At 35.3% G+C, this 27,331-nt stretch overlaps 1 protein-coding gene across 1 annotated transcript; it reads right to left on the bottom strand.

The window, feature by feature from the left end:
* On the bottom strand, positions 1 to 26,350 carry LOC110697564 (probable DNA helicase MCM8). Its single transcript, XM_021874935.1, has 17 exons — positions 25,867 to 26,350; positions 24,406 to 24,546; positions 24,190 to 24,304; positions 23,852 to 24,074; positions 23,319 to 23,482; positions 22,541 to 22,801; positions 19,441 to 19,536; positions 19,147 to 19,299; positions 11,030 to 11,100; positions 10,817 to 10,935; positions 6,671 to 6,800; positions 2,914 to 2,965; positions 2,681 to 2,837; positions 2,426 to 2,600; positions 1,382 to 1,552; positions 1,153 to 1,266; positions 1 to 433 (listed from the first exon to the last, which is right to left on the bottom strand). Exons 1-17 carry the CDS (start codon positions 26,038 to 26,040, stop codon positions 383 to 385), a joined length of 2,367 nt encoding a protein of 788 aa, XP_021730627.1. The 5' UTR covers positions 26,041 to 26,350; the 3' UTR covers positions 1 to 382.
* Positions 26,351 to 27,331: the final 981 nt, after the last annotated feature.

Below are 27,331 nucleotides of genomic sequence, written 5' to 3'. Positions count from 1 at the left end.
CAAATGAATAGTGCAAAAAGTACAAATGAAGCAAGTTACAAAATACAGAGAGAGTATTAAGGTCAAATAATTGAGTAAATTGTGTGCCATTGGAAGGTTAAAAACCATTAAACCATTGAAAGGTACCATCTACGTGTTGGTAAAAACAAGAAAGCGGGGCACAATATAGTTGACATTGTTTACAAACATGTCATGGTATATCTGTATATGTTAATCAATACAGAGTAATCGAGTATTGATTAGTACTTCCTCATACCAGTGATGTGCTTATGCTTTCAGTTCGTAGAAAACTGTCACACTTTTCTATGACATGTAGCTGTATTTTGACAAAACCAGAAGTACAATATTGAAGATAACCTGCAAATATCCTTCTGCCCCATGTCTAGACCCTGGACCTTGATACCTGACTCCTTGTGTATGACGATGAAGGCAGCTGTAATAAGAGGAAAACTATTACATACATTGCAACTCCAATAAATATAAGAAGTTTAATGATCAATTAGTATATCATAATCCATAACTAACATCATGTCTATGTAAGGCACATTAAGGAACTAGTAAGCAACAAATCAGTGACTGCATCATCAATATATGACTAGCACACAAATGTAGCACCATTGTCATTTGTGGAACATTGACTAATGTGAGACTAAACTTCAACCTTCACAGTTTTTGTATAACAGTAACTATCATATATGTGCAACTCCACGATAATCATAGGAAGTTTAATGACCAACTACTGCTGTAATTGATCGATCATAATCCATAACCACCATCACGTCTATGCAAGGCAGAGAAAATCAGCCAAGTCCTTAAACAATGAAATTCCAGTGACTGCTAGAATTCTAACCACATTAAGGCACTAGTAAGCAACAAATCAATGACTGTGTATCATCAATTTATAACTAGCACACAAAAGTGGGACCATTGTGATTTGTGGAACATTGACTAATGTGGGACTAAACTTCACCCCTCACGTTTTTTTGGTCCAATAGTTGTGGGCCACAAACTTGGAAGTAGGGGGAGAGGTAAAGAAATCCCCACCTCTACTCTTTAACGTTGTGTCAAGCCTAGCTTGGTAACCTTATAAAACATTTACCAATCACAGTATATATATGTAGGCACTGTTCAAATAGTGTAGTGTATAAATACCTGGTATGTTCTGGGTCCCTTTTTTATCAAAAAACCAACAGTATTCAAATTTTCAACAAAGACATCTATATCAGGAACTCTGAGACCAATCATATCCGCCAAACCGTATATTTCCTGAAAACATGTGAAAATATACAGGTCAATGATCACAAGCAGCAGCAGGATCAGTTTGCAACCAAGCAAAGAAAAAAAATGCAAACGAGGAAGATAGAAAAACAAATAAACATACGGATACTGAAAAACAATCTTTCTGGTCCAATTCTGATTGCTTATTGAGAGCACTCAAGAATCGCTTTGCTTCCTTCTGTTGACTCATGCCTCCACTACGTGCAAAATCAATAACTCCATGTTCATCAGCATACTTATCATACAGGGATTCTTTCATGATTTCAACAACATCCTGCAATCAGTTTTTCAGAAAGGCATAACTTATTATGGGAAAAGAAGGAAAAGGAACAACCATATCCTTGCAATCTATGCAGGCAAATACAGTCAGAAGAATCTACTCAATACACACAAAAAATCACAGTGCCCTTCCTAACCAAGAGTTGGAATAAATGGTTAGCTCTTGATTTTTTTAACTACAGTCCAACTTTAAATTGAATTAAGGTCACATATCCAAAGTAACTATCAGCCCATTTGGTAAGTAGAATTAAACGGTGATGATAGGAATGAATTAGGTGTATTTTTTTTTTTTTAAAGCAAAAAAATAAAATAAAAGGTGTCATCCTAATGCCTTTATAACAACAATTTCAGACCTTTGTGATACCATTCCCCGAATGGTAATTGATGGTAGTGAAAACTTATTAAAAAAGAACATATACTTTGAGGTGAAGCAGCTTTACCATGATATTCTTCACAATTTTTTACATTCAAAATCATTCCTATTACCACTTACCAAACGGGCTCTGTATAATAATAAGGTGCTCTATTTTAGTATGAATTAGTTATACACAACAAAATCTGCAAGTGAAAAAGGGTGTCTTGAGTTTGAAAATTTCAGCAAGCCATATGCTAAAGACTTTCATGTTTGTATGTTTGTTAATAATCTAACCAGATTGTTACTAGTTCCAAGAAGCACAAATATGAGGAGATTTCCTAGAAGTAATTACTAATCTAAGACCTGATTTGGTTTTATAACCACTAACTACCAGTCTCCAAATTATATCACTTAGTAGTATATTTTACTATTTCTATGGTTTTTATAGACAGTTTAAGAAAGTAGTAGTCATATATTAGTGTAAGAACAAATTTATTCCTGTGCTATAATTACCAAAGCATCCTGTTCAGTTATTTCATCCCTCAAGTCTACCCTAGCACGAGCCTCTGCCAGCCTTACTAGACTTTCTAACTGCCTTGCAGTTATGGGAGTACCATCAGCTGAAGTGTTACGATCTCTCAACCGTAAATAGAAATTCTGAAGAATCTCTGCTGCTGACCTTGACATCCTGATCAAAACAAGTTCACACACAGAATCAGGTGAATAAAGCTCATGAGTAGAAGTAACCAGGAGGGTTGTTTGACTCACTTCGGAAAGACATAAGCTCTTGCATAAGCAATATATTTTCGTAGAAGTGGAGCAGGTAGTGGGACGAATTCACTATCTTTCCTAGGATCCAGTCTCAACCTTGAAACCAATGACTCACTTGTAGCACTAACAACTATTTGTCCAATACTCTGTGATGCTGCATTTAGAAGAACAGTTGTTAGTATCAACATATCAGTTGAGAACAATAGTATCAGCTTAAGAAGGAATATCACCTCTACAATGTCTCTTGACTGAGGAGGAATTATCTCCGTAACCAGAATGAAGCTGCAAGAGACTACATTTTATCATGTTCGTGTTTTTGAAAAGACGACGATGGAAATATCCTTAATAGAAGGTGGGGAGGGTTGAGAGTTTTGAGACTAATTACTAGCAAATGAATTTTCCATTATGCATTATATACCACATAAAAACCAGCATACAAGTTCAAACTTGGCTTGACAACATTACATACCGGCATAAAGGACATAAAACTACCTACCTTATTCATTATTGGATGCAATCCTTGAGAGCTTCAACTAATATAAAAATCGTTATTGTTGGTATCTGTAGACACCTAAAAATGTCTACTCGATCGAAACCCGATGATGAGTAAAAATTTTCATCCCCATTTGGTTCGAGTAGAGTATTGATTAAAAGGAGCACTTGATTTTATTTAATATACCCAGTTCATTTTATTTCCCTAGCCCATTCTTATTTCCATTAAGCTCAAACCTTTTATATAACCCTTTACCTTTTTTTCCTAGCCCAAAATCCACATACCTTAGCCAGATTTTCCCTTTTCATAACTGCAGTCCGAAACCGAACAAATCTGACTTTTGTGGTTCATAATTATTATCCAAATATTACATCGTTGGATCTTGAAATAAGCTTTTCAATGATATATTATAAGCCCAATTTCGATTTGAAACGAAAAAGATAAGATCGAAATACTAAACTCGGTCCAAAACCGAAACCCTTGCACTATTTTGACCATATCTTTAAATCTAGAAAAGATATTGAGCTGATTCCAATTGAATTAGAAAGTAACTTCTAGAGCTTTCCAACGAGATATTATTTGCCTTAATCCGAGTTCGGCATCAAAAATTATGAGAAAAACAAAAACCGCAAAAACCAAGAGTGTCGCGCCAAATATCGTCGCACCAAGTCCTTCCGCGTGGCGCCAATCGTTTTTGTGTTGCGCAAGCTCCCCCGCTCCCGCCCCCGTAAATTCTATCCTTTTTCTGACTTCAGATCTATAAATACCATAATCTTTCGAGAGTTAAACACCATTTTAACTCTCAATTCCTCTCTAATTCTCTCTTTTCTCAATCTTCTCCATTTTTATCTTTCACCATTCTTCCTCCTAGTGTTCCTAGACATCAATACTACACTCGAAGCTTTATCGGCGGTCCACAGCGTGAAAAGTCAATCATAAACCTTATCCATTTCAATTTATTAATTGTATTGAAGTTTACTAACGATTTATTCATGATATAGTTGCAAAGTTTTGAGATCGACGTAAGTACTCTTAATTATTCTTTGCAAAAATTGCCTAGAATAATCAAACATTTGCTCCATTCTCCCAAAATAATCCCACCTTTTGATTATTCCAGATTAATCCAACCTTTTACCTAAGCAACAGGGTTGGTTTTTTTTTTTTTTTTTTTTTTTTTTTTTTTTTTGAAGAAAGGTTAATTTTTTTTTTTTTACCACTTTAGACCACCCAACCTCCATTAACCTTGAGCAATCATCAATGGCGGGATTCACTAGATTCCCTTCACCAACACTTCTTAAACCTCTTCCTCTCTATCTCTCTCCTCATTTTCTCTCTCCTCCTCTTCCCTTACCCACGCCGACCACCATGATCCACCCAGCCACCCACACCGGCAACTACATATACCTATTACTAAAGTCAGCCCCGTCACTCAAATCCTCTCACATTGTCGTCGTACTCAGCCATTTCCATCAAAAGCAACCATCTCACAATCACTCTTATATCTCACAAAAATCGATGGCTAAAATTCATTCAATTTCAAAAGGGGCATAGGTGGTGGTAGGATAGAAAGAAGAAGGGGTATGGGGAAGCTATGGGGGGAACAAATACCATGGGAGGTTAGGAGAAGGAAAAAAGGCAGGGAGAAGAGAGGGAAAGCATAGGGATGGTATTTTTTGGGGATCGTGCAGTGCCCTTCGTGGTGGTGGGGTGAGGCCATGAGGGTGCGTGGATGAGGGGTTTTGTGGTGGTTGTTGTGGTTCATGGTGATGTTGGTGTTTTTGTTGGTTGGTAATTGAGAGGGGAGGGGGAAAATGGTGGTAATGGAGGAAGAAAGGCCATGTAAAATTGGAAAGGAGAGGAGAAAGAAAGGAGCAAGAAGAGTGATGCTGGGGAGGAGAGAGAAAGTACTAGGAGGGAGTTTTTTTTCATTTATTTAATTTAAAATTAAAAATATATTGTAAATTTATAAAATTAATATAAAATTAAATAAACCATTCACGAAGGGCAACGTAAGATAGGCTACCTGGGGGTTGATATGGGAAGATGGGGTAAAAAGTTGGATTATTCTGAAATAATCCAAAGGTGAGATTATTTTAGGAGAACCGGGCAAAGGTTAGATTATTTAAAGTAATTTTTCCTTATTCTTATAGTTTAATTATTTCTACAATATTTGTTCTTACTAGATCATGTTTAGGGATTGGTTTTTAATTATTAGTATCATGTTTATGCGTTTTATTAATTAGGTTAGTATCATGCCTAGGGTTGTATTAATAATTATTTAATATCATGTTTAGGATGCTTTAATTCATTTTTTTAATTATTATCAAGTTGCTTCTAATATTTTTATGCATGTTTTTACTTGATTATTCTACTTATTAAAGCCAATACGGGCGGAATTGACTTCATGACTCAATTTCGTACCATCATCCCCGAATATCCAGATTATGGAGTTCGTAACCTCATGAATTATGAATGGGGTGTAATCTTTATGGATCAAATCGTTGTTGCCTTTCAGTTTATCCCTTTTCGTGGTTGCCTTAAATGATCCATGAACGGTTTACAAGTTCCTTAAAAACTTGTTAGCAGCTCCTTACTTTTTCGTCCCTAATCGTATAATTATTAAATCCAATTTCCTATGATTGCCAAAAGCATTTTCACAACATGCTCTATTTAGGCGGACTTCGAGCGATGCCTACAGTATATGTTCATCATATATTATGCATAGAAAGAACAGAGTCTAGATAAAAAAAAAAAAAAATAAATAAAAAATAAAAAATAAAAAATAAAAAATAAAAAATTGAAGCTTTAACCTTCTGTTATTAATTATTACTTTTGTTAGTTAATACTTTAGTATATTGAATGTTTTAATATTGAGAAGTCAGCTATAACTTTAGATTCATACCCATAGTAGGAAAGTTGTAAGAGAATTTTGATGGTATGACTTTAGAATACTTGCAAACAATTTGGGAACTAGTAGGGAAAAAAAATACACAAACCCACTCAATATGGACGAAGAGATTACATACAAGAGCACTACATGATTACAAAATTTTCAAGTTTTCATGTGCTTGCAAATCTGTTGTTATAAATATAGTCGGTCCTTTCAATTTAACATCATCAAAGATAGACAAAAGGGCCATGAAAAACTAATCAGTTACTGAACTCACAGCAGTCATTAACAAAATACTAAATAAATAACAGAAGCCTGACAAAACAGATAGCAATCTGTTGTTTAATTTTAAATACATCAGACCTGAAGATAGCATGATCTTTCAGAAACAACAAGTCTTTTAATATCTTTGCATGACTGACATACAAATGCAATTTGTGTAAATCTTGCACAATAATTTGAAATTGTTTTTTAACTGAAAAGTTCATCTTTTATTTGACATTCTGTGGATTTTTAAGACCCTCAAGAATCACAGCAGCAAAAAACAGATTTAGAGCATTTTTTTTTAAAAAAATAAACAAAAACTTGTGTGTACAGTACTTACAGCCATAATGTGCTCAGAAAGCCGTTTATCCATGTTTTCATCGGGTTTATCCACCAATATGAAAACCAAATCAAATCGCGAAAGCAGAGGAGAACTCATCTTCAAGTTTTCATTCACCGTTTTAGCACGACTGTAAAACCACATTTATGAGATGTTAGCAAAACAAAATATTTAGGGGTGACTAGACCTAATATCTAGCTTGCATAAAGTTTGACTTCCAGTTTTTTGTATAAGACTACCAAGTACTAAGAGATTCAATCACCTAAATATTTAATTTTCTATAGTTATTGACTTGAATATTTGAATAACGTATTAGTAAGTTGCAGAAATGAAATATATTAGTAATTACTACTAAACTATTTTGCAAGATTTTAAGAATTTAGTTATGGCTTGTAAAATGGAGAAGGTTCCTTAAAATAAAAATAAAAAAATAAAAACCTTTTTGTGTAAGCAAATTCTTTCAGACATGAACGAACTTTTGGATTGAAATCACATGTTATCTTATCGATTGATAGTGCTGAAAATGCTGCATATATACAAATACAATCCCCCTTCCTCTCTGGCCCAACCAGGATAACATTATGAAATGATACTATCTGACAATTGATGTCATATGATGGTATTACAGAATGTATATAATGATGATCTCCCTTAGATCTGAATTGAGGCAAGATTGGGTACGGTAAATAGGAGCTTGAGGAAAAGCAAATACATAATTTTGGCACTGCTATAAGAAGCTATCATGATAAATATACACGATTTGTAACATTAAGTAATCATTTCAGCATGTAAAGCAAGCCCTTTTTCTTTTTCACTTTAGGGGTCACTTTGCTTGGTAAGAATTGCCCATACTGTAACTGAGATAGCAGAATCTTATTTATAAGAACCTGGAAAGGATAAAGGTGGTAACAAACACATTTGTTAGAGGTTCCTGCAGTATGCTTAACTGATTTCATCCGCCAGTCTTTGGCATCATATCAGGCACACTGCATACAAGGCCATTCAGTTGTCCACACAGCCTGCTAGCCAGTGAACAAAGACCTATTATTGTTTACTCCAGTGGGCTCCTCTTCGCATGTTTACAAGTACCTTTTATCTTCAGAGACCCTCCAGGTAATACTACGTATAACCATTTGATGAAGTTTATGTTCCGATCAAGAGGAGAAGAATCAGACAAACTGGAGGAAGGGTTAAGCAAACAAAGAGAAGGCTTGGTTGTGACAACTCTTTTTTTTTTATTTGTTTTAGTGCCAAAGAATTAGTGATTTGGATTATATGGCAAAAATATAAGGTTTGAATTAACAGTGTGATTGGATCGGGAAATCAGGAAGGAGAGAGACAGCAAAGTGAGGTATAGGAAGTTAGAAAATTATCTCTTGTTTGGATAAGCAAGAGGAAGGAAAGGGAAGGGAAAATCATCAACACAATATTCTTCTTCTTTAAAGAGAAAAAAGTAGATCAAAGGAACTTTGTATGAATCAATTGCATCTCACTAATTGACAAAGGCAAATCAAACAATCGCAATTGAATACTAAAGAGATGAAGCAAATAAATAAAATTAGAAAACCAATATGCAAGTTTTTGAGTGAATATTTGAGGACATAGAGAGAACTTAGATTATAACCCTAGGATAAATTAGGGACTTTTTTCTCCAATATTACAGACTTACAGTAGAGAGAGGAATGGAGCAGAAAACAAAAAGTAATGAAAAAGATAGAGTTGAAATAGTGTAAAATTACCATTACTTCCATTGTTGTTCACTAGAAAAAAGTATAGGAGAGAAAAATTCAAGACCATAAAGACTGACTTACACAAAAATATCATATTTGTTACAAATATTTCCAAATTTAGAGAGATTTGATCCTTAAGCAATGAGGGGAAAATTTTGGGAAAATTTTCCTTTCAGTCCCCTCCTCTCCACTTCCCTAACTCCCTGCAATTGCTATCCAAAAAGTAGAAAATGTATCCCTCCGTTTGCTTGTATCCAAATTCCAAACGTGTAAGGGATATAGATATAGCTCAAAATGCATGAGATTGTTGTCTTATGAATCTCTTCAAATAAAGTAAACTTTAAGGCCATGAAACTAAACAGTGCATCTTTATTTTGTTTTATCCAAATGGTGTTAGCTTATACAGGTATAGAAGACAGATTTAAAGTAACTATTTCTTTAATCACATAAAAGAATATGTGGAAAGTTTCCCCCTATTCTCTTATTTCATTATCTAACATACAGAGAAGTAAAGGAAGTGCTACTCTTGAAAAATAAACCTTGTCATTCAATTCCCAAATATAGTAGTGTGTAATTGACTGAACACCTACTTCACTCACTCACACATAGATTTCACAGTACGAAAAGAAAAGATAGCAAGAAAAATATGAAGCCTTAATTGAAATTAACAGTCTGTTTACAAAATCAGTAGCCTGGGGCTACCACTAGCCAATTCTCCAAATTGGTGACCTTAGGTCACAAATCTCCTAACGACAACACTTATAATCTACCTGCTTTCTCTCTCGCTCTCTCCCTTTTTATTCTTACTCTCATTCTCTAGGTTGGTTCTAGTCTTCACTCACAGAGGTTATGAGTTGATTATAGGGATCTGGATAAGAAACAAAGTAAAAGAAAAGTTTTCTATACCTGTTGCATGTGAATCTAGTTCAATTGAGGGTGCAAAAGAAGATATATCATATATGCAAGACTGCATTTTAAACCAAAATGGACATTATGAATTTTTGGTAATGTTATTTGATCTCACAAACTATATCTTTAAGAATTTTCTTAAATTATGTAATATTGTATTCCATGATACCATTGGATCTCACAAATCATATATTGATGTTCAGGAAAAGGTACAGAAACAGTAAATGGCCAATTCCTAAATATGTGAAAGATCTGAGGTGTTTTCTTCGGTTACAGGCTATTATAGAAAATTAATCAAATTTTATGCTGGGATTATTAAACCTAGTACTCAGATTTTTAAGGAAAGGAGGATTTAATTGGTCTAGTCAATCTTTTGAAGCATTAGTACTGGATTTGCTTTGTTTCTCCAAGCCTTTCACTACTGAGACAGATCCTTTAGCCTTCTAGGGTTTGCACTAGACATGGAAAAAGTTAAAATTGGCTTATACAACAGAAGAAATATAACACCATTCTAACAGTTCTGGTCCCCCAAAGCCCAAAATCATGGGTTTTGACCATGAAATTCTGCACAAAAGTGAGAGTGAGAATCTTGTAGCTGATGCTCTATCTAGGGTATCGTGTTTTTGTCCTTATTAGTATTACATTTTAATTTACAGTCTCTAATACATGCAAGTTTCACTTATAAAGGGCACAAATCAGTATGAAGAAATAGGCTCACATGAACAGATCAGAAGTTTTAACATTGGAAAGTGGGTATGGTTGAGTTCTATAGCAAAAGTCTTGAAAGGTAAAATGAAAAGTTGGCTTCCAGGTTCTTAAGCCCATCATAGATCATTGAGAAGGTTGGAATAGTGGCCTACAAATTAAAACTTTAAAAGCCTTACAACTTCCTAAAATTGCTCAACTCCATCCAGTGTTCCATGTGCCACAATTAAAAAGCTATTAATGACACTTTATTTTATGTATCTCACATCACAGCTTGGTTTCATAACAAAAATTTTAGTTCAAGCAAACACCCTTGAAATAAGAGTATTTAAGCATAGGAAAAAGGCACAAGTCCAGTCTCTAATTCAACTGGAAGGTTGTCCTGAAACAAAAGCCAATCAGAAACCAGCTGAGCCTTTGCAGAACAGTACCCTGAGTTAACCTTACAATTCTTTTCTTTCAAGGGAAATTTAAATAATACTTGTAGCTTTTATAAAGTCAGTTAGAATATGAATTTTGGTTAGAAAGGAAGTTGAGCTTGACCGTTTGTTGTGTTTTCATTTTTGTTAAAAAATCTCCAACACACTACTAAAAAACACATTTAATAATATTTTACGAGTGCATTTTGGATGTATTTGCTAAGCCTACACTTAATATCTTTTCTTTTACAGTCATTTACTTTCAACCCTCAATTTCAAAGAGGATAAATTGCTAAGAAAATTTCATGAATAGGTTTATGTAATAATGTAATAAAAAAGCATCAAATAAGGATGGTACTGAGAAAACATAATTAAGGATATACTTGTAATGACCGCCAACAGGGTTTGCTGCAGCTAAGATAGAAGTGCGTGCTGATAGACTCGCCACAAGTCCTGCCTTCGCAACAGAGACACACTGTTGCTCCATTGCTTCCAGCAGAGCCTAACACAAAGACCATTAAACAGTCAAATAAAGCTAACATGTATCATTAATAGTTTGCAACAACAGGAGAAAAGAGGCCGGGACCCAAGGAAACCTGATGCTCAGCAGACATCTTGTCAAATTCATCAATGCAACACAGACCACGGTCTGCTAGGACAACAGCGCCTACAAAAATTAGATAGCCACTTTCAGAGTTTCAGCACAAGCATACTTCAGACACTTAATATAATGACACAATTTGAGAGTGAGTATGAAACATTAATAACTTTTTAATCCTCTGTTCATGGAATTGTAAACTAACACTTAAATATAATAATCAAAGAAGCACCCCATTCCACATTCCATTACTCATCATTCATTCATAAGGCATCAGGGAGACAAATAATGACATTATATGTCAAGATTTGGTGACTAAAGTGGAGAGCACATTTAAAATTTGTGCAAACAAACAAGTACCGTCAAACTTGAACAAAATTGTTGAGCAACAATCAGACCATTCATCCTCCAAAAGGCAGAGTATTGGTAAATTATTTTGACTATTTTTTTCTTTATTCTGTTTCTAAAACGTAAAGTTTTGCTGGGCAATTAATCAAGTAATATTAACATACTAATTGTGACAGAGATAAAGATAGTACAGAGTATGCTGCAATAATATGAAAGAAAATCAACGTAGTTATCTGAGGTAACGAGGGTTAGATAGCTCAAACACCTCAACAGAAAGCACCAGATACAGACATGTTGAAGGATTAAAAAAAAAAAAAAAAAAGATGGTAGCAAGAGAAGGTACAAATTAAGAATAACAGGAAGTAATGAACTTCCTATTATATTCTCACTGAGGATATGGCCCAGATAGGCTGTTGCGCTGCTTAACGGTCTGGTTAGAGAGCCAAACAAAGTGGTGGGCGTCTGCCCTTCCCTTTCCATCCCCGCTGCTGTACAGCTCCACCTCCAACTTAAAAATAATATTATATATTGCATAATTCTAAATTATCCTACAATAACTCTAATATGCTTTAAACAGGAACTGGGACTTTTGAAAAGCCTCCCACAAGCATTGACTGTTTAACAACATGGAAATTTAGGCAGTATGTGCTGGTGGACCTCCCAAAATATCCATTGTTCCACAATAAATGGAGTTTTTTTTTCTTTTCTTTTTTTTTTTTTTTTTTTTTTTTGAAAAAATGCCCACAACAGCACAAACTACTATGGATGTAGCACAAACTTTAACCAAGGGTGTACACAATGACATAAACTACACTACTGAAGCATCAATGGTTCGAGATTAATGTCACCCTTTGCCATCAATAGTGTAGTTTATGTCATTTCATGCACCCTTGGTCAAAATTTGTGATGCTATTTGCAAACACAATAGTTTGTGCTATTGTGTGCACCTTAAGCATCGTTGGTGCTGTGCGGGCCAATCTTTCCTTTTTAAATAGGCAATTAAAAGAAAATCTAAAGATACAAGTCATACAACAAGAAAAGACAAAAGATTACAAAGAGATTAAATTTTGCTCTTGACACCCTAAAGAACCAATATGAAGTCAGTAGTCAGGTCCTCCCACCTTCTAGAAAGGGTGAAAGATCTGAATTCTTCATCTTCTCCAATCCCAAAACAGACAAAACAAACAAGCTCAATGACTTATGTACTTTTTCGTCCTAACACCACAACCACATGCCACATTAAACATAATTTCATGAACTACAGCTACAGTTGTCAGGAATTTTCATTGAAGACTGTATTGTTCCCTTGGAAATGGAGTGCTAGATTAGAGAAAAATGAGTTCAGCAATATCTTCTTGCAGTACGCATCACATATAAAACTTATTGTTTACACCTTTTCAAATTTATCGCAAACTTTTTGTGATTTGCTGTCACCACAATTCACAAATGCAATAAAAAAAATAGACAAGCTAGTTTCTATTATTTGTCCGATGTTAATTGTCATCAAGAAAACCGACACAAAATTGCATAGATGAAGTTCTCCCAACCCTTCTGGGGTAAGACACAAAACGTTGATTTCTAGTGGATGAGATACTAAATAATAAGACCTTTCATCACTCTCATTGTTCTAGCATTTGTAGTTTTGTATATAAACCTGGGCACGGGCCGGGGTGGCCCGCGTGCCACCCGGCACGGCCCGACCTTCGACGGAGCATGGCACGGCCCGACCCGACCCCAGCCCGGCATGGCACGCCCACCGAATTTCGTGCCACGGACATCCCCTTCATTTTCCAGGCACGACCCGACACGAGCACAACTTAAGCACGGCGGGCTGGCCCGTCGTTCCGGCACGTGGCACGAGGTGAAGCACGGCCCGCAACACCAACGGTAGGCACGGCCCGCCAAGGCACGAACTTCGTGCCGGCCCGGCACGGCCCGCGTGCCGCCCCTATACAAACGGTAATATGACCGTTTCTTCTAACGGCCATAATTAGGCATAACGGCTAGTTTTTGGCCCAATTTTCACAAAAATCCCTCCCCAAACTCCCTATAAATACCCACTTACAATCACTTCCCAAATCACAAAATCACAATCTCTTCTTCTTATCTCTTAATCTCTTATGTTCTCTAAATCTCTAATAATCCTTATTTTCTTAAATTCTCTAATTATTCTCTTAAATTCTCTTATTATTTTCCTAATATCGGAAAAAATTAAAAAGTTCGTAATCGTAATTAGTGGAGCGTTGAAGCACGGTTATAAGATCTAAATTAATCTTTAATTTATTATTGTTTTATTGTTATTATTAGAGTAATCTTGTTTAATTATTATTGTTGTTAATTGTTATTGTTGTTATAATTGTTGTTATTAATTATTATTATTGTTATTATTTATTATTGTTGTTATTGTTATTGTTATAATTGTTGTTATTAATTATTATTATTGTTATTTTTATTGTTAAAATTGTTGTTATTAATTATTATTATTATTATTGTTAATCACTTTTTATTAAAAATCTAATTGTTAATTATGGCATCGAACAACCCATCATCTAGGGAGGGGGGGGGGAAGGGGAAAGGCCGACTTGGTCGTAGTAGTAGTTCTAGGGAACCACCTAATACAACGAGCCCCCAAATTCCAAGTCCAACCAATGACCCCGGTAACTTCCCCCCGGGCTATGAGCCATTTAGGCACGATGGTACTTCAGGTTTTCAACCCTATAATATGTCGGGATTTCCACCACCAAACCAATTTCCACCACCACCACCACCAAACCAATTTTCACCATCAAACCAATTTCAAAATCCACAACAATTCCCACAATTCGGTCAATTCCCACCTAATTATTTTGGTGATCAACAAAACTATTATTCTAGCCAAAGTAGCCAAGAAAGTACCCAAATTCCCTCCGGTTCTACCCCTTCTACTACTACTACTAACCCAAACACATATTATGAATGGTTAACCGAAAGTGAGATGGTACTTTTGAAAAACCGAAGGAGTGAGGTATGGCGTCATTTCCTCCTAAATAAACCCCACCAAACACATGCAAAATGTAAAACATGTAATGGTGTATTCTCGGCAATATCCAAATCCGGGACGGGACACTTAAGTCGACACATGAAAGCTTGTACACAACCAGCTAGTGATCCAACCGAGCCAAAAATTTCCCAGTTCCATCCATACGGCTTTACCTACAACTATGAGAGGGATAGGGATGAACTAGGAAAAATGATAGTACACGCCGAACAACCTTTTCTTTTCTCGGAAAGTGACCCATTTAACACTTACATTAACAAAGCACTACAACCCCAACATAAAAGAATCTCTAGGAAAACCGTTCGTTCCGCCGCCATGAAAAACTTTCTAGAGTACAAATTGCGGTTACAAGCCGAATTGAGGGACCTTAACTGTAGAGTGTCTTTGACAGCCAATGCTTGGGATAGTGGTTATAAATATCACTATTTATGTGTGACTTGCCATTGGGTAGATGATCAATGGTTGTTACAAAAAAGAATAATACATTTCAAAATGCTTGAATACCCACACACCGGCATTAACATTGCTCACCATTTAATGCAAGCAATAGACGAATACAACCTTCGAGATAAAATGATGTCTATGACTTTTGACAATGCAACCTCTATGACATACATAGCTAATCTTGTCAAACAAAACTTAACCGATGTAATATTAGACAGTGATGCTCTTCATACTAGATGTGTTTGCCATGTACTTAACCTATGTGTACAGGATGGAGTTTAGGCAATTGGCCCATATTACAACAAAATCAGAGATGTTATTATGTCTATTAATAGCTCAAACATGAGGTACCAAGAATGGAAGAGTTTTCTAAGACAACAAAAGATAAGGGCAATAAAAATCAAAACCGATTGCCCAACTAGGTGGAATTCCACCTATGACATGTTAACCAAGGCAATTGAGTACAAGGGCCCGTTAACACTATTTTACAACAAAAAATTTCCACAAACTGCTTTATATGATGATGATTGGTATAACTGTGAAAGATATATGCAATTTTTACAGTTATTATATAACTCTTTTTCTTCTGTTTACAATCCTTGTGCTCAAAACTTTCTTTCTAATGCATGTTTACTCGCCCAACTTTTCGCTGATCATCGCAACCAAAGTGATTATGATCAGTATCTTCCAGCAATGGAAACAAAGTGGCGTAAATATTATAGTGAAATTCCTTTGATTTATATTTTTGCATCCATATTAGATCCTAGGCAAAAGTATGAAAACACCTTTATGTTAGTTGACATTTATTTTCAATGCATGAATCTTGACGATGATGTAGAAACCTATAAGACTCATGTGAAGGATCAGTTTTTTGCTTTATATAGAGTCTATGAAATCAAATATGGCACCGTTCCTCGCAGGCCCTTCTCAACCATCCAAAAACGTAAGTAAGAAGGCTAAACATTTATTTTCACAAGCTACTAACTTGATTTCAAGGTTTTCAGGTGATTCATCAATCAGGAGAACGCAAAGCGACGTCTCGGAGTTGCAGATGTACCTGAGTTACGACTTCACCAAAGGCATGGACGACGATGAGATAAACAACCTCGACCTCCTTGCATGGTGGAAACAACAAAGCACGAAGCATCCAACTTTGGCGGCAATGGCACGAGACATTCTTGGTATCCAAGTCTCCTCTGTTGCCTCCGAACGAGCTTTCAGCGCATCCGGAAAGGTTCTGAACGATAGAAGAACAAGTCTAAAACCCGAAACACTAGAAATGTGCATGTGTTTCAAAGATTGGTTGGATGCGGAAAATCGCTTATAAGACCGTTCTTACGAGGACAACGACAACGATGAAGGAACCTCCGCTTCCGACCGTTCGGGTTCGGCTAGTTCCCAATCTATCCAACTAGCCGATGAAGCCGAAGCCGACGACGAAGACGAAGACGAGCAACAAGAAGAATAGACAATTTTGCAATATTGTACGATTTTAATCATTATCAATATTATTATTTTCCAATTTTTGTTTAATACCATCATTGTACGATTTTTATCATTGTTATCATTGTACAATTTTCTCAACTCAAGTAATAATAATATGAAGTACGCATTATTCACATCCAAAGTCCAATTTGCCTTTTGTCCCCGTTTTGTTATAATTTGTAAATTAATATTAAAAAAAAAAAAAAAAAATTATACCAATTAGGCAATTACTAATACAAAATTATATTTAATAAATCATAAACATTAAATTTTAAAGTAATAGTATAAAGTAAATATATAAATATAAATATTGAATATACAAAAGGACATAATGGACAATTTCAATTTTGCTACCACCAAAAGGCAGGCACCTCAGTTTTGCTACCCCTCCAATTTTTTTTTTTTTTTTATTATACTACCACCTAAATCACAGTTGTTAAAAATTGCTACCACTTAACGGAATGGGTTAGGATTCTGTTAGTTTAATAAAATAAAATAAAAAAATTAAATTAAATTAAAAAATAAAAAATAAAAAAAAAAACAATAACCCAGATTTCCGGCAGCCCCTACCACCCTCCCCCTACCCCATTCCGGCCACCAACTCCCTTCCCTTCCCGATTCCGGCCATCCCCTACATTCCCCACCCCGTTTCCGGCCATTCCCTCCCCTCCATTGCCCACCCCGTTTCCGGCCACCCCATCCCTTTTCCTCCCCGATTTCGTCCACCCTCCCTCCCCTAGCCCACCACCGAAATCACCTCCCTACCTAGCCATCGCCAAAAGCCCACCCCTTCCTCAGTCCCAAAATCCCACCACCTCCCCTTCTCCAGCCCAAAACCTCACCCAAAAACCGCATCTCTAACCCATAAACACCAACCCGAAACCAAATAGGTTTTAGGGTTTCGCTTATGGTGGTTTAGGGGTGGTGTTTATGGGTTAGGGGTGCCGGTTTTTGGGTGGGGGAAGGAGAGGTGGGGTCGATTCAGGGTGGGGGAAGGGGAGGGGGCCGATTCCGGTGGGGGGGATAGGGAGGGAGGGTGTTTTCTGGTTTCGGGTGGGTGTTGGGGCAGCGAGAAAGGGATAAGGGAGGGGGGTGGGTTGCGTTGGTGGGGAAAGGGATTGGGGTGGGGTCGCCGGCGCCGGCCAAAGGGCGCCGGTCGCCGGCAGGGGGGAGGGTGGCTGGGCAGTTGAGGATGGTGGGCTGCAAAGGTGGAGGAAAGGGAGGGGGGAGGGTGGCTGGGTTTTTCTTTTTTTTTTTTAAACATTTTATTTTTTTTTTGAATAAACTTAACGGAATCCGTTAACTTAACGGAATTCTAACGGATTCCGTTAAGTGGTAGCAATTTTTAACAACTGTGATTTAGGTGGTAGTATAATAAAAAAAAATAAAAATAAAAAAAAATAAAAAAAAAAAATTGGAGAGGTAGCAAAACTGAGGTGCATGCCTTTTGGTGGTAGCAAAATTGAAATTGTCCTGTACAAAATTATAAAACATAAATATTCAACTTAAATATACCTTATAATTTTATAACTTATAACTTATAAAACTTATAATTATAATTTTATAACTTATAAGTTATAATGATAATTTTATAACTTATAAGTTATAAATTTTTATAACTTATAAATTATAATTATAATTTTATATTTTTATAAATTATATACATTATAATATAAGTTATAATTTTATAACTTAAAAAAAAAAAAAAAAAAAAAAAAAAAAAAAAAAAATTAATCTGGAAACTGCCCTACTCGCCAGGCCACCACACAGGCCGGCACGTGGCAGGCACCGCACGAAGTTTTGGGCATGGCGGCACGACCGGCACGGCACGCCATTGACCGTGGCCCGCCCGACACGGCCCGTGGCAGCACGGTACGGCACGATGCCCACCTTTATTTGTATACCTGTAATAAATGAAGAGTACATATTCTTTGATGAAAGCTACTACCTCCATATCTGAAACTTCTTAACACACTCTATCTTCGTCCATTTAAGAATGTTTTAAAACTCACTTTATTCCATTTTTGGCAAACCCCTTTTACTGCCTTGCCTCTCTTACCCAACAATATTTACACCTTTCCACTCACATTTTCTTACTCTATCTACCTTATTCTTACACTCGCCCACCTATATATTTCTCTTTCTTTTTTTCAATTTTTCTTACACCTACTCACACATTAATAATTTCTCTCCAATAACCTTAATTTGTGTGTATACAATAAATGTTAAGAGCTTGCGGAAATCAAGATAGTATAACTTTTTAGTTACCTATAACCAAAAAAATAGCTCTTATTCAAAACATGTGTTTCCAGCATTCAGTTAAACATCAAAAAAAAGAGATATGAATTGCAAAAAAATAAATAAAATAAAAAAAATAAAAAAAAATACACCTAGAGGTTCAAAGTGGAATTTTCTAAGATATCACAAAAAGAGCATATACAAATGCATATTTGCACACTTGCAAGCTACATGATGAAATTATAATTCACCCATCCTACTTCACAAGTAGAGGAGAAACTAAATTGCAATTGCTATGTTGTTCAAGTTTAGAGAAACCAGTCAAGTAAAGGATGTTTCACCAGGTGCAAATAGGTCGTGAATAGTTAATAAATACTAGCACACAATAGATATCTCTGTCAATGAATTAAGCCAAGAGATAAAATTGCACTGCACCTGCTTTGTAAGTTGTACTTTAGTAGATATACAGATGCAAATCTATGTGTTTCAGACTCAGTTCGCACATAATCAATATAAACATAGACATTTGTGCACTCGTGAAAAAGTGGCAAAAGATTAAATACCAGCCTCAAAAGCATAGTCACTAGTCATTCGGTCCTTCACAACAGCTACAGTAAGCCCAGCATTAGTCGTAGCATTTCCACAGACATAGATACCACGTGGAGAAACAGCAGCTGCAGCTTGAAGTAATTGGCTCTTTCCCAATCCAGGATCACCTGAGTGTGCAAAAATTAGTTTTAGATCCTATAGTCCTATGTAGTAGTCTGAAGCTTCATATCAATGACCAAAAATGAAGTGTAGAAACAGATTATTCTCAACTCTCAAATCCAAAGATAGGGATAAGCAGCCTTGCGTACCAACTATAATCACATGAATGTCTCCTCTGACAGGAACCTTATTCTGATCCATGGAATGTTTGCGTACTCCACCAAAGAGCGCCAAAGTTATTCCCGCTGTACAGAAAACAGCCAATGTACTGTGATTACACATGGAACCAAGTGTTGTACAGAGGGCTACCTTTCCAGAAAAAAAGAATAAAAAGCCATGCACAGAGAATGAAGTACAAAGTCCATCCACAGGACCTTATGTATATGGCACTTGTTAGAGTAAACTGAGTACTTGCGAATCTAGAGACCATATAGCAAATACTAAGGTGCTACCTGCGGAAAATGGACCAATAAAACTTTACAACTGACATGACTAATACAAAATCCATAACACAACGACCATACTCTATAAGCGGCATCACAATATTGTACGCTTCTGTAGGAACAATACTGCAATCACAATCACGAATTAAATAATGGAGTTGGGTTGGGGGTGTTATCATCTACCTTCATACTCTAAAGACATTCTTCCCCCCAACTGGAGGTCACAGTTTTCTCTAACTTAAGGCCTTTTATTATACTAGATATTGTAAACAAGAATTATCTAATCAAAGTATCTGTCCTTCTGCCATATACATGTGCCAGAAATCATTTTCTCATGACAAGGAAAAAGAATTGAAACATGCCTACAAGTGGGGAAAAAAAAAAATTAAGACTGATCACACGTGTCATTTCATCAATGTCTGCTTCCTCAACCAGTTCAAAAAGATTATCTATCAGTGAAAATTTATGATGGACAGTCTATTTTGGATAAAAGACAACCCTATCAGTAAACTCAATCCTTATTCTATACGGAAAGCCTCTCTTATAGTAAAATGAATGATAAATTTTGGTTACAATTTCTAATTTTTTATTTAGACATGAATTCTCTTGAAGAGCCAATCACCTTGCTATTAGATCAATTGGATTTCAATTTGGGCTACCAAAGGCAAAGATGGGTCACAAACATCAGTTGGGAAGAAGATGGGCCAAAACAGCCACCTTTTGGAAAAATGAGCCATGCGCTAAATATAAGCCCAAGTGCCAACCAACTAGGTCTAGTGGATCTAGACTACACAATGGCATGTGCCACGCACCAGCTCGAGCTGCTTGGTGGGCTTGGTCTTAGTTCATTTTGTTAAATTCAGGTTTGCTTTCATTTTTGCTAGTTAATGTTTACCATAGCCCTCAAGGCTTTGGGTTATACATGATACGTTTAACGCGGGTAGTATCCTTATGACACGTATTCAGCTTGAAGTAGGATTAGTTTACATGGTAGTATGCTGGCCTTTGCTCTACAAATACATTTTTTTTAGCAAACAAATCAGCTACAAAGTTTTTAATTTATTTTGATGTTTTGCATTGTTTGTGAGTTAATCAAACTTACTTACAATGATATTAAATAAAATGGTTTTAGAGTTACTGTTCAAACAACCTAGTTCTGGGAGTAAGCTATGTCATTTGAGATTCAAGCATTAAGATCAAGAGTGTTCGTATATCGAGAAAAACTGGTTAATATAAATCAAAACTTAAAGAAACTCTTATAGATCAAATCTAATTTCTATAAATGTGTGGATTCTTTTAAACTTCACCAAAATAGGGATAAGCACCAACATCAGTAATTAAAGAAACATAGTTTCATTAGGCCCAATAAATGAAGTGCCCTTTTTAATTGGATATAGCTTATAAATATTGACCATAGATATTAGTTATTTGTACTTATGTGCCCTTTAAGACTTTGTTTCTTTCATCTGATTTTGTCTAAATTATATAACATATGTCAATTTATCTAAACTTACTTGAACTTTATTTATTTTAAACTTATATGTATGAGCTTATTTTGTACTTATTTTTTCTAAACTTATCTTTTTCTAAACTTATTTTACCTGAAACTATTTTGTTTGAAATTTGATAATAAAAGTTAAAATAAGATGAAACAAACAGGACCTTATGTAAAAAAAAATGTTTTTCTTTTTCATTTACACTTGAGGCATTCTGAAAGAATCAACATAATTGCAAGAAAAAGCGCCTTTGCATCATGGAGGGAGTCACAGCTTGCAATTGATTTCCCCCAAAATACCCTGACAAAGTTATTTAGCTTGAATATTGATTAGTGTAAAAATGATCATAACAGAAGGGTCTTCTAGTAATTATGTTCTATATTTTTAATCATAAGTGTTGGTACAAAATGTGGCAACTGTTTCAAATGGAAGAAGTATTTTTTCCAAATATTTTGAGCTTACTCTATACTATATACTTCTAAAGCTTCACACTTTCAATCCTTGAGGTTTGGGGAAATTTAGTTTCCTGCAGCACCTTGTCAGTACAGCAATACATAATTGGGAGTTGGGACTGGAGATCTCTCCAGTCTACCACAGCACCTTGTCAGTACAGCAATGCATAATTGGGACTGGAGATCTGTCCGGTCCACAATCAGAGCAAATACAGCACCTAGCCTACCCTGGCTTGGAACGTGTAAAAGCCCTTATTTTCCCCTCTTACAAATAATAATTGCCTAAGCATACTCGAGCTGTCATTTTCCAACAATGTAGCAACTTTAATACTTCCTCCATTCTTTTTTTGTTGACACGATTCTTTTATCACGTTTGCCAATGCACAAGTTTCACAATTAATATCTCTAGTCATCAATAAGTAAAATAATATAACATGTTAACATTATGAAAATATTCCTTGAGACAACTCTAACATCCCACATGAATATATTTTTTTTATCATAATTAAAGATAGTCAAAGTAGAGTTTGTGAATAGTGTCAATAGTCAAAATGTCAAGTAAATAAGAACCGATGCAAGGCCTTAAAATGGGAGCTTATGTTTTAGCAGGCAGTACACTTTCTATAACCAATACAATTGAAAAAAAATAAATAAATAAATAAATAAATAAAATAAACTGCTATTCGTGAGAACATAGGAATGGATATGTAGTCTTTACTCTAAAGACAAGCAGTTGATTTCTGTTGATTTAACAAATACTTGGATACTTTAACTCTACCATGCCAACATTGAATTTGAAAAGATGGAAAAAAAATGCATTGCAGTTCTTCAACACATAAGATAGGAGTGGAAACTCACCCTTGACAAGTTCATGACCATATATTGATGGGCAGATAGACTGAATCATTTGGCGGAAGACATCAGGACCATGCTCCTCTCTAAACTTCACAATAAATTCCAAATCCCTCGGAGAAAATGAATATAAGTCAGACATCTCAGCTCTAGCATCAGCAGTAGGATATTCAGAATCTTCTGGGATGGTCTGTGATTTGGAGTTTGTTACAGAGACAGATTCCATATATAAATAGTACAATCCTTGATACTTGCTTTTTGATTTACCTGAAACAATTTAAACTGAAGAAGCTATATAACAGTGGTTGAATTTTGTACTGATAAGCAATGAAATATAAAGAACTAAATTTGTTCAAGTAAAATAAAGAGCCTTTTGCTATAATTGTTGCCAAGTTCCACTGAGCATGTTTAATATAAAAAAAATAATAATAAAAAAAAAAGGCCATATAGAACGATAATCAAAGCTGAACTATACCTCAATCTAACTATCTTAGATTTTAACTGAAAATGAGTCCGATAGACAAAGACATGAAATCAGGGTCCAGTCTCTATTAATTGGAAACTAATGTTGATAATGTGCTATTGATTAAATCAAGCCAAACTCTAGCTAAAACTCAAATTTGAGCAAAGAAATATGACCAATTAAAGACATAATACATGAATATAACAACTATGACCAAGCTGATTAGCAGATTAGCTAGTAGAATCTGTAAAAGGGACACCCACAAAGTGCACACACACGCCAATAACTTGCTCTTAGGTTCATGCATATTCTTAGCACTACCTCCTCCAAGGTCCATGTAATTGTTAATTTGCCTTATAATTCCAGTTACTGTCACCACGTCGCCAGGAATACAAACATCAACAAGATCTTCAGTAAGTTCACATTCGACTGTCCGAGGAACCCGGCCTTCTTCGTGATTTTCAGATTTCAAAAGCTCCTGCAATCTAAAGAACATAACACGTCAGAATACAACACTAAACTCCCTATATTCATATATAGATGTCAACATTTTCTTTAGGGTGTCCCAAAACAATACGGACTTGCAAACAGCTACTATTTGCAAGCTTCCCATATTTTCCTTCATTTCATAAGAAACAAAGGACAAGACAGATGATTAAATCACTACTAACACAGTTTAAGACAGAGTCAACTCTTTCTCTTGAACATCATAATGAAATTCTATGTGAACATCAATTAAGTTTATATATAATCACCTCTATGGTTACAAGAAACAGTTCTTTGCATCTAGAGGAATGTATCTATCTATAATTTTGTCACAGAGGAAAAACAATATCAAGCAGGACAAGACTTGCCTTATCTTCTGAAAATCAATGGACTGTGCAGTAGACCTAATTGGTGCAAATGTTTTGCCTTTGCAACATCGCATAATACATGTTGCTGGTGGAGAGTATTTCCCATCAGGAAAGAAACGCATGATATCTGCTCCACACTGGATGCATTTAAAAGTCATCTGCATTACCAGTGGTTTAACAGTGCTGACCTTCACAACAGTACCACGCACAGATACCAGCCTGTCTACCATACCCAGATACAATTATCAATTTTTTTTCTGCCTGAACCAGATTGAAATTTCAAGAAATTTTAAAAAACTTTTAGGACAAAGCATTGAATCAAATTTGATTAAAACTACCAATATAAGCTGCTTTAAGGTTCTTCAAAGCAATCAATGAGTCAGGGTGATTATGAAGCCGGATATTTATCTTCCCATGAGAGTCTAACTTGCTTTTCTCCTGAAAAGATGAAACCTGCACCAGTAGAAGAGTTTACCAATCATGCGCTCAGTGTATTTTCAAATGTGAGAAATGGAATAGGCTAATCAAATAGCTTTAATCACTGCATGATATACCTTATGAATGGCAGCACCCATGCATAGAAGAGCTTCTTTGGGGTATTCTTCCAAATTAACAAAGAAACACTCAAGGTCACATATCTTTCTGAACTCTTGATAGTTGAGTGTTAAGGAAAATGCGTCATCTTCATGCTTTACCTGTACAAAGCATTTTCTTCATCAAAGCTCTTTGATAATTAAGAAACGAAAGACAAAATAAACAAGTCAACATTTACAAAATTCATGTCAATTCTTTATTACAGCTTTTACGCAACAAGGAGAAACATTAAGAGGATCAGTGAATGCGCTTATAAGAGGGAAAAGTAGTAAGGATGCCAATACAGGAGGCAAATATTTTCTTGTGATCATTAACCTAGAAAGCTTTACATTTGAAGTTCAGATATTGTAGATCTCAAGTTATGCAAGATGATGGACGATACAGGTGTCAACTCAAAGTATTGGAAAACGCAGAAAAGATGGACAAAGAAAGATGGTTGAAAAAACTGATTAATATATGGATCTACCCATATGACAAATCCCATTAATTCTAATTGAACGGAGATTTCAAGTGAGCTTTTGATTCACAGATCACAGGACTGTCAAATCTTTCAAAATGTTCAATGACTAACTGCACTCATCCTACATGCTGAGTTCTGTGTCCGAATGGGTAAGAGACATGATGATAAGAACTTATATCATTAATGAATAACACTTTTCCTACATGCTGCTAAAATATTAAACCTTATTGAACTTTTAACAAATTGCAGCAAGAAAATCTACAACTTGCGATTTGGATAAAATCATTTTAACTCAACCAAATCATGTTTTAGTCATACAGAATAAGCTCAACTCTCTCATAAACATCAAAACACGAAAGAAGAATCTGGGGATAGATACCAATCAACATGAAACTGAATTTTAATTATCAAGAAAGAATTCTTCGATTGTGTTGCCTGTCAGCTCTATTAGACGGAAACCATCTACATAAATGTTTTGGAACATCAGAATCATACCTATCATTTAAAAGTGCTCGTATTCAACCAAACCCTTACCCCGATGAGATCTCGACATCTTATTACCTTTTACATGATATTTTATCACAATCACAACTATATTTAGACCTTCAGCAAACTAAAATTCCCAATTCTATAGAGGCTTGATTCACACAAATCAACCGCAATTACATGTCTAATAATGAGCAAAAATACACAGCCAATATCTGAAAATAATTTTACCATTCCATTTCTCATATGATATGATATGATATGATATGATAAATGATCAAATTGATAAGTATATCAATAATTCACTGAGAATTAAACTTAAAAAGAAACAACTAATATTACCCTCAAAAATATGTTTCGAGAAAGCTGAAAATTACAATATTGATGAAGCAAGTAATTAGGGCAAAATCTAAAAATTATAATTCAAATGCAAAATTGTGAAAAATTGTAAAGAATAGACGGACGGAAAAGGTACCTGAGAAACGAAACGTTGGCCGCGAGGAGTAGCGAAGAAGCAAACAAGCTTAGAGATGAGAAGGTATTTCCAATCTTGAAAGGAGAGCTCAATTTGGGGGAAATATAAAGGCCATATTTGCAGGAGATCACAATACGACTCTTCTGAGGAAGGCCTTTGCGGCATGTTCATCATTACGCCTTCGCCCGTTGCCGTTGCGAACTTGCGACTTTCACTATCTCCAAATGGGTATGAGCAGTGAGTCTCTGTTGAGTAGCGTAACTGACTGAGTGACTACCGAGCTCCACTCTTTTTTTTTTGGCGGGAAATGTAAAACTTACAACATCCTTATTCATGAACTTAAAAAAAATTATTCAAATTATAATTCACAAAAAATAAAAATACTTTCTCTCATATACTGATATATACCAACCAAATAAATAATTTCCAACATCCTCTTCTTAACAACGAATCAAAAAAAAAATTGTTGATGTTACTATTCACCTACCCCACCTTAATTTATCTTTTAATAAAAATTAAAATACATACATAATTACAATATATTAATCTCATGTGATATGTAATTGATTATTATTATCGTTACTATTATCGAAATTAATTACGCTTAATATTAGGTAATTACGATTAGCATTAATTGCGTCCAAAATTAGCCACAACTATCGTAATTAGCATTGTTAATTTTTTACGATTAGCGTTATTAATTTTTTTACGATTAGCGTTATTAATTAATTCGTTATTTTAAATGCGGGATACAAATTTTTTTATTAATTGCAAATTTGAAAAAATAAATAAATAAATAAAACCAAGTGCATCAGACATAACACATGTTTAACCGTTAATAGAATTGAAATCTAATTGTTATTGTTCTCATTACGCCTAAATTTCCTCTAAATGTGCTCAGCCAAATCGTGTTTTAATTGCAAGTGAGCTTGTTGATCTTCAATCTCTATTCTTCATTGCAAATGTATGTTGATGTCTACCACACGCTCATTACAATACTCGAAAGCATCCTTGTTCGAATCACACACTTTGGTTGTCAATGAAGTGAAACGTGTCGGAGTTGTTCAAATACGTATCTCGCTCATTTTCAACGATCATGTTGTGCAATATGATGCACAATAACATAATCTTGTGAAGTATTTGAACATCCCAAGCAAGAGACGCTTTTCGAATTATAGCGAAATGAGATTGTAGAACTCCAAAAACTCGCTCAACATCTTTCCTTGCTGCTTCTTGATGTTGTGCAAACAATTTATGTTTCTAAGTTAAGGGACTAGTGATAGACTTCACAAAAGTAACTCACTTGGGATAAATACCGTCAGTAAGGTAATACTCCTTGTTATATTGATGACCATTAACAACAAAACTCATAGGAGGAGTATGCCCCTCCAACTAACACATCCTCAAACACAGGAGATCGGCGTAGCACGTTTAAGTCATTGTAAGTACCTCACATGTCAAATCC

This window comes from Chenopodium quinoa, unplaced genomic scaffold (genome assembly GCF_001683475.1).
Source record: "Chenopodium quinoa cultivar QQ74 unplaced genomic scaffold, ASM168347v1, whole genome shotgun sequence".
NCBI lineage: Eukaryota > Viridiplantae > Streptophyta > Magnoliopsida > Caryophyllales > Amaranthaceae > Chenopodium > Chenopodium quinoa.
The sequence above is the reverse complement of the archived record's forward strand: the minus strand, read 5'-3'. Positions and strand labels throughout refer to the sequence as shown.